Raw genomic sequence first — 8,398 nt, 5'->3', positions numbered from 1 at the left:
TCCTGGCGCACAGTTTTTGTGATGATGTTAATGCCAGAGGAGGCTTGGAATTCTGCAGTTATTGAGTCAGCAGAGCGTTGGCCACTTTTACACACTGTGCACACTGTGGTCTGCCTCTTGCTGGCTGCACAGTTGCTGCTGTGCAGCTGATCGTGGAAAATCTAGGAGAGAAGACCTTTCGCAAAATTACTTGTTGGATTGTGGCATCCTATTACATTACTATTACAGTGGCACTCTTGAATTCAGTGAGCTCTTCAGAACGAGCCATTCTTTCACAAATGTTTGTAAAGGCAGACTACATGGCTAGGAGCTTCATTTTATACAGCTGTGGCAATGGGACTAAACGAATCACCTAATTCAATAATTAAGAGGAGTGTCCCAATACTTTTGTCCATGTAGTGTACCATGCTCCTTGCAGTCCTCAGCAGAAGTTGCTCAGAAGTTGCTGTTTCGATGCTCTTGCTCCACCTGCCTGACAATAAGGAGAGTGCAGCTGCTTTACCGTACCAAAACCACAAAAACTGAATGGAGTAGATCAGACCTCGTTCTATTTGCTGAGGTCATTTGGGTCATTCTGAATAAAATTGCGATTATAGGCTGCTTGTTTTCCATGGTAACATGCCACTAGGCTTGTAAAATGTGTCACATTTGCTTGAACACTGCAGAAATGTTGTGCCATGACTGTGGCATTAAAAAAAATACAAAAAGAATTATTTGAAATATTTGAATTCATGTGTCATATGAGGTGAGCATAACATTAGTAAGACTGTGCTTCTCCTATAGCTCCTCCAGCCAAAATGTGCAAGCTAGTAAACCTTGCTGGTCAGCCTCATCAAACAGACTTTTTACTTAACCTTTTGAATGCTACAAACTGCCATAATTTAGGCCAACTATAGCAGAGAAGAAAACATGATTGTTTACTTTAAACACAAAAATGCACATAAAATGATCTGCCGCTCCAACCGTCTTGGTATATGAATTTGAATGGTAAAGACTGTTCCATCCCATTCAAGTTCTGGGAACAAAACAATCAACATCTTTTAGGTACCCGTGGGAGCCAAGATTTTCAAAGTGCCAGAGGAACAAAGTGACCAGAAGGTCTGAGGTTCCACGGCAGAATAAATTTACATTCTGTAATCCCAGTTCCTGCAGTGCTGTGTGATATTCAGTGACAATGTACGGCCTGAACACAAACTTTTATACACAATTAAGATTCAGATTCAGATAACAAATCCTTCTCTTTTTAAATTACAATTGCAGTTTGAATAAAAGCTAGAGCTAGATGGTCAAGCCACTCAGTCAACCACATGAAAAGGAGGCAGGAGCAGAGTGAATATGGACAAATAGATATGTAGCTTTGAGGCTGTGATTGTTTCTACACAGGATGGAATGTGAGTCAGTTCATTTTTTTGTGAGAAGGATTCACAAATGGAACTCTTTCACATGAATGCATGAAGAATTAATATCATATTGGTGATAGGGAACATATAAAAGTCATCCGAAAGTAGGTACATATCCTATGGCCCCTGTTTACTTCATGCATTTGCATTACTTGAAGCTTTGCAGAGGTCAGAGGGCTTTCTCAGTGAGTATACTTCACAGATAAAGTGCTGAATAAAAACAGAATTCTCCTTGAAATACGGTGTTAAAATCTAATGAGTGAAGATACAATCAAATGCAATGAGATCTGCCTGAACTTGATGGCCTGATAGTGTCTTGTGAAGACCTTGGCCTACTTGGATTCTGTCGGCCCTTTTCGTCTACCAAGGTTAACCTGGAACTTTCCATAACCTGTGACTTGTCAGAAGCCATGAAGTTCAGGGACTGCCTTTTATTATGGTTATATCGTAATTATAAATATCATTATTGAAATTAGATTATTATTATTACCATTGTACTGATCAGGACATGTACCCATTCTTCTGCCCAACTTGCACTTCGTATTTGCTGTTTGCTTTTCCAGTCTGTTTTGCTTCAGCTGCTTTGTGCTGAAGCCCTCAGATAGTGCATGTTAAGGAGGTATTGTGAAGTCAATGCTTGGACCAGTTAAGATCAAAAGCCCTGCTAACCCCCCCTAAAAGTTCTTTGAGCTTGATGCTGGCATAATCTCCAGAGCAGAGGTTCAATCATCTTTATCTGGAACAGTGTCACTGCGAGTGGAGACAATCCCAGAGTCTGTGTAAAAGCCTTCATGCCGCATGGCTCGCTAAGTTGTTACAGCGGGAAAGTGCCATCATGGTGCTGATATGGCACACACATCAGTCAGTCTACAACAACAAAGAGCTTTGTAATGGTGACAGGTGTCTTAGAATGTCTTGGAATGTCTTTGAAAATGAACTACTGATGACACACCGATCAAACAAATCCAGACAGCCATGGCATCCCAAACAAACATTTGTGTTTGCCTGTGTTTGCTGGGATTTCTTTGATCGGTGTGCCATGGCCAGGCTGTTTCCTCGTGCGATCAAGGCTCTAGGCTAATTAAACTTGATATCCCAAGTCAGTTCATCTGATCATCATATCAGCTCAGGTGCACATTGACATTGGGCATTAATTCTTATCAAAAGCATGCTGCCTTAAATGACAAGAGAAGAAGTTTTCCCTAAAGCATAGGGTGTGATTTCCACTTTTTCCATGTATAAACATGCCTTTAGTAAGACCAGGTACCATGCTTTTATTCTGCTTGAAATGGCTGGCAGGTTCAGACAAAATCAGATAGATGGAGCAAGAGAAATGAGAGAAAGATACAGAGAGGGACAGACGCAGAAACACAGAAACAATTCAGTGACTCTGAAGAGGTAGGAAAATGACATGAAAAGGATCTGATGCGTATAGCTGCACATAGACAAAGCTTTGACCTGTGTGGGTGTCAGTCAATGGGATTGGAAAGAATAGACCAGACATTCCCATTGAGGAAGCACTGACAGTGATGTCTACACTAGAGTGCATATTGGGTGACCGGTGATGAATGTTTGATGAGTCTATGGTTGTTTCATTTCACAGAAATGACATTTAATACTTGCTGTACACATGCAATGATTGCCAAAACAAACCCCCAAATACCACATTAAAATATATCTTCTGTTGATTTTTATTAATTTTCAGATAGTAATGAATATCCAGTACATCTCAAAACCAAGACAAAGAGAGAATAAACACTCTACATATTACATTCTGCACATCAAACTGTATCGAGAGGTGGTATATTTTTGTATGTTCCCAGTGGACACACCAGTCTAGGCAGCAGTGCATATAGTACCTACATGCCATATGTACAAGATAGTTTGTTAAATGTACATCATGAAGGCTAGAAGCTTTTTGAGGGTTTCATGAGTCTGCTTCTGGGTCTTCTTTCCCCTTGCCCCTCTTGCCACCCTTGCCCCTCTTCTGTTTGTGGTAGCCTTTGGCCAAGGCAGCCAAGCACCTTGAAAACTCACGAAAGTTGACTTCACCATCATGGTTCTTATCCAGCAACTCCAATGCCTCTTTGATGTCATCTGGGTGGATTTTCTCCTAAAGAACATATTACTTATGTTTACCAAAAAGCATGAAACCTATTGGGTTGTGTTTAATATCTATTTATGAAGAAATACTTGCACACAGCACACTACAGTACAAACACACAAGCAAGGCAAGGTTAATGTGTATAGCACCTTTCAAACACAAGGTAATTCAAAGTGCTAGACATGCCGTATATGCATGCATGTTAATGCTATTACATGTTGGTGACAGTAGATTGAGTGTGTTCAGTCTCTCACCTTGAGTTGAGGGCTCTCCACATCTTTCTCAAGCAGCTCTTTGAGTTCTTCTATGCTGACCTGCTTGCTGTCCTGGCCTGCATATTCCTCAAACAGCTCCACCATGATTTTAATGGCCTCCTCTAGACGAGGCATAGCTGCAGCTGGAAGAAACCGGTGACTTCTATTAATTACAAGTAACTAAAAGGGAAACACAGAAGTAAAGTGCAGGAAGAATGGAGAGCAAAGTTGATACAAAGAATTTTACATACATAAAAAATGGCATGCATGCAAATTGTTAAGATTCATGAAATTCATTGACAGTGAACAGCTAGATATGTATACTAAAAGCCCAATGTTGTTGTTGTTGTTTTTTTAATCAGCTTATGTTGTAAAAGTCCCAGCAAGACTTGAAAGCTGACAAATGCTCCATGTATTTGCAGTAGTTCTAAGTGAAACTACTGCAGACTCACAAAACTGTTGTCAGGTTTTGGGTAAGTAATAGTGCCAGCATATAATCAACACTTGACCATTTCAGTGGCATGTTTGTGCTCCACCATATCCTGTTGTTGCATATCTTATTGCTACTTTCTCTCCATCCATGAAATGTTCTTCTTTCAATAGCTTACCCTTCATCTGTACTCACCGTAGAGTAGAGTAGTAAACTTGGAGAAGAGAGCTGTTGTCTGTGTTGCTGGCTTGGTCCCGTGTGAGACTGGTGTCAGACTGAGGGCAATGCCTCCTCTTAAAGAGCAGACGCACAGTCTCACACATGCACACGCACACACACACACACACACACACACACACACACGCGCACACACACATGCATGCACAGACATAGACACACACCAGCAGTGAGTCATGCACATAAAATGTGCCACACTCCACTGGCTTCACCATTCCTGTCTCACATTTGCCCCACCCCATGATTTTCTAATGCATTTATTATTGCTCAAAAGACTGACATTACAGTCATGTTTCTTTTGTATATATAGTCGGTGAATGCTAGTAAATACATGCATGCAAAGTGTGTGTGCATGGGTGTGTGAACTGCTAAATTTGTACCAAAAGAGTAGACAATTAGTGGCGGTGGCGTTCACAGATTCCCTCTTTGGGGGAATCCCTCTCTTCAGTGAGGAGATGGTTAACTTGGTAAAGCTGTGGTGAAATTACGTCAAAGTAAGTGGAAAGTTACAATGAAGAGATTCCATTTCAGCTCGAAACAGTGGGTTTAAGTCACAGCCTTACGTTTGTCTGTATGCATAAATGCATGTGCATGGGAAAGCACTTCATTTCATTTTTGCAAAAGTATGCTTGTGTAAGGGCGCTTGAGTTTGTGTTTGAACATGTTTATGCAACTCCCATTCATCGTGCCTGTTACATAACTCAGCCTCCATTTTCCAACCCTCTCTTCCAAGGCAGCAGTCAGACAGAGTTTTCTTTTATAATTCCCTTCTCTTACCCCCTACCCATCACCTTTATAGATCAGTTAAAACAGTTAAGCACTAGGCTCTGTTTGGTTTGGCTGCATAACTTACCCCTATCATATGCTATCAGATTCTCCTTGCAGGGGAGAGAATGATAATGGAGAGGAAGGATCAAGTGCTCGTAATTACAATGAATGGTGTCTATCTCTCCGCACTCTGCCAGCTGGGGCAGGTGCTACAGTTTCACTGCTGGACACGACCTGTAACTCTACAGTTCAACGTCTGCACCAGGTAGATATCCACACTGCTTTGACAGGGTGTTAAATTAATAGGAAGAGCTTCTAATATCTGTTTGCTGTCAACTTTTGTATGAATGTTTCAAAAGTAGATTTTTTTTCAAAGAACATGTATTATGGGAATGATCATCTTGGTGTAAAGCAGCAACTGCACACTGCAGTGGTGAACCCTACCGGCAACATATAGGAAAAAAAAAAACAAAAAAAAAAAACATGAGTCATAGTCGGAAAGAATTTTCTTATGACATGTTAAGTGTGGGTTTGTTATGTTTTGGCAAAAAACTATGGGTGTGGCATACAGGTTTCTCTACATTGGGTGGGGAAGACAGGCTAATCAACATTTTGGCGTTTACAGAGCAAACCATCTGAATGCATACATAAAAGAAATGGGAGTTTCTGTTATTATTTTCTTTGTGGCGTGTGTGTTACATAACTGATGTTTTGGAATAAATTGTCTGCTCCGAATGATACTGACTGGCCTTTCATGATCATTATGGATGAAGAAACATTGTATACTAACACCAATGACTGTGGTGGAGAGCGTTCACATTATTTATTTAGGAATGGCATGATGCCCCCTAGAGGAGTATCTGGGCCTAATTGATAATACTGAATTCATGCTATTTTTGGGAATCATTGGTGTCATATTCACATTTTTAATACCTTGATATTGTACTGTGTTTTGCCCTTTTAAATATGTAAATGATCATTTTTAAGTTGTGTACATGTAGTCTTGACAACACACCAGGATTGACACCCTCTCTGGCCACACCCTGATGAAGATACCAATTTTTTTTTATTTTTGTATATGCCTTAACACGCTCTAACTCCTAAGGTATTTGATGTACTCCCCTGCTTTATGTCACTGTGCCTGAAGCCAAGCCCTTTTTACGACTGTTTCTCTAATTTCCAGCAAAGTTGTCCTTTTCTAAAAGAGCACCATGCACAGCCTGGAGGTTACCAGGCCTGTACCTCTCGCTGATGAACACTTGTTTTCTCCATTTTTTGCTGAAAATGTGTTCTCTCGCAACTAGTTGATCTGTCCTGTCTGATCAATTGTGTTCATTATAGCTCCTGCATTTCTGTCACCTCTGATGTGTGCATGTGAATGCTGGCTTCCTCCTTGAATCTGTCTCACCCACAACTGTTCATTTTGGCCCATACAACAAATAGAAAATATTTAATAGGTGCTAATTTACCTAAACTATGTACTTCTTCTCACTTCCCAGTTATTGTAAATTAGGGTTCTTCCAATCTAGTAAGCTCTAAAATGAACTAATATCAAGTTTGTGCAATAGTAAGAACTGTCCTTACACACCCTGTCTGGCCCTAACAAACATGTTATTATGACATAATAGCTTGACTCACTTTGGAAAGAAAAGGCATGGGGGAATGCTGGAAGAGCGAGTAGAGTGATCTGCAGGGTTTTCATGACATCTAGTGTTCGCTTAAGGACAGAGCGTCAGAGGTTTTAAATCACGTGGTACAGTCTGAGTAACCCACAGTAGAATCAGGATTTCAACTTAATAATATGGTAATATTAAAATCTGAATTGTGAGATTACATGAGCCCACTGGGATTGAGGTTTTTTAGATCTTCCCTCCAACCAAAGTCTGCACCATGGGTGGCAATTTTTCATGCTTTTGTATAAAACTTGGATCACACTTTTCTGGGTAATCTGTCTGAAAGCAGAATTATCTCACCAATTTTGAGTCACTTTGTCAGAACATGATAATATCAGATGATTCTGATACAGAGATCAAAAGATCAAGATTTCAAGAGCTCCAGAATTGCAGTGTTTTTATAGTCTTCTATTGTGCCATCTGTTGGATGAATCATGTAACAGCATGTTTGTCTTTCATGCTTTTCATGCCTGGATTAGAATTTATGATATCACTTTTGAAATGCCCAATTTTTAGATATCATCCAGTCATATTACTGTTTTCCTATCAGATAGGGCTTGGAAAAGTGGGCCTTGGTAGTCTTTGTTTGGAATAGAAAGCTGGATACTCTTTGCCCTCCTTGGCACATGATTTGCGACCCCTGCAATACATTCACTCCGTGGAGCTATCTCAGCTCAACTTATGCCTCACCGTTTATCATTTCTTTTGGCTCCGATAGCTGTATGCTTTCTGAGGTTTGTTACACCTTGTATCGGTGAAATCACACCCACATACACAAAAATGCAATGTCAGCTGACCAGATATTCACTTGCAATAAGAGCTGCCGCGGGAGAGCCAAACTTGTGTGGTGGCAAGGCAGGGCAACTTTATTTATACATAGCACATTCCATACACAGAGGCAATTTAAAGTGCTTTACAGGTGGATGTGAGGCTGGAGCACAGAGGGGGTCCATGGGAGAAATACCTCCTCCAGAAACCAATAACCTTCATAACTCCCATCAAATCTGGCCCTGATTTGCTGCTGGCATTTGCTGACTAAGTCAGCCAGTAGTAGAGCATTTGTAAGAATGCTTACTTGGAATTATTACAGAGCTCATACAAGCATGTGTGGTGCAACTGAGTTTAGGCCTAGTTGTGGTGCGCGCGCGCACACACACACACACACACACACACACACACACACACACACAAACACACATCTGGAAGCGCATTCTCATATGAAATAGTTTATAGATGGGAGTGAGCCTCTCTGAAAGATGTATGGGATGAAAAATACTGGCTCAGTGGTAGATTCTGAGAAGATTTGTGGATGAAATGTGCATCAGATGTGTACCCATCAGTGCACTCTTGACATATCTAGAGGCGTTCTACAGGATTTGCTGGCGCTTTTCTTAACTAAAATGGTGCCAGGTGTTTTAAAGATAACAAATGGATGACATAGTCTACACCAAGTAATTATGTTTAGTATTTTGTATTTTTAAAAAAAAGCCAAAATATTATAATAAGCACAAAAACATTTACAGACACAGTAC

General features: G+C 40.5%; 1 protein-coding gene across 1 annotated transcript; it reads right to left on the bottom strand.

The window, feature by feature from the left end:
• Positions 1 to 3,073: 3,073 nt before the first annotated feature.
• s100w (S100 calcium binding protein W) lies at positions 3,074 to 4,461 on the bottom strand. Its single transcript, XM_030072584.1, has 3 exons — positions 4,384 to 4,461; positions 3,759 to 3,901; positions 3,074 to 3,513 (listed from the first exon to the last, which is right to left on the bottom strand). Exons 2-3 carry the CDS (start codon positions 3,891 to 3,893, stop codon positions 3,328 to 3,330), a joined length of 321 nt encoding a protein of 106 aa, XP_029928444.1. The 5' UTR covers positions 3,894 to 3,901; positions 4,384 to 4,461; the 3' UTR covers positions 3,074 to 3,327.
• Between the last annotated feature and the right edge of the window lie 3,937 nt (positions 4,462 to 8,398).

Source organism: Myripristis murdjan, chromosome 16, assembly GCF_902150065.1.
Source record: "Myripristis murdjan chromosome 16, fMyrMur1.1, whole genome shotgun sequence".
Classification (NCBI taxonomy): Eukaryota; Metazoa; Chordata; class Actinopteri; order Holocentriformes; family Holocentridae; genus Myripristis; species Myripristis murdjan.
Note: the sequence above shows the minus strand (reverse complement) of the source record. Positions and strands in the feature narration are given on the sequence as shown.

What these genes read in the sequence shown, in the direction of transcription:
- s100w (XM_030072584.1), bottom strand. Translation starts at nt 3,893, where the DNA reads ATGCCTCGTCTAGAGGAGGCCATTAAAATCATGGTGGAGCTGTTTGAG. An exon ending in TGGAGAGCCCTCAACTCAAG is followed by an intron (nt 3,514 to 3,758) that starts GTGAGAGACTGA and finishes TATGTTCTTTAG; the next exon opens with GAGAAAATCCACCCAGATGA.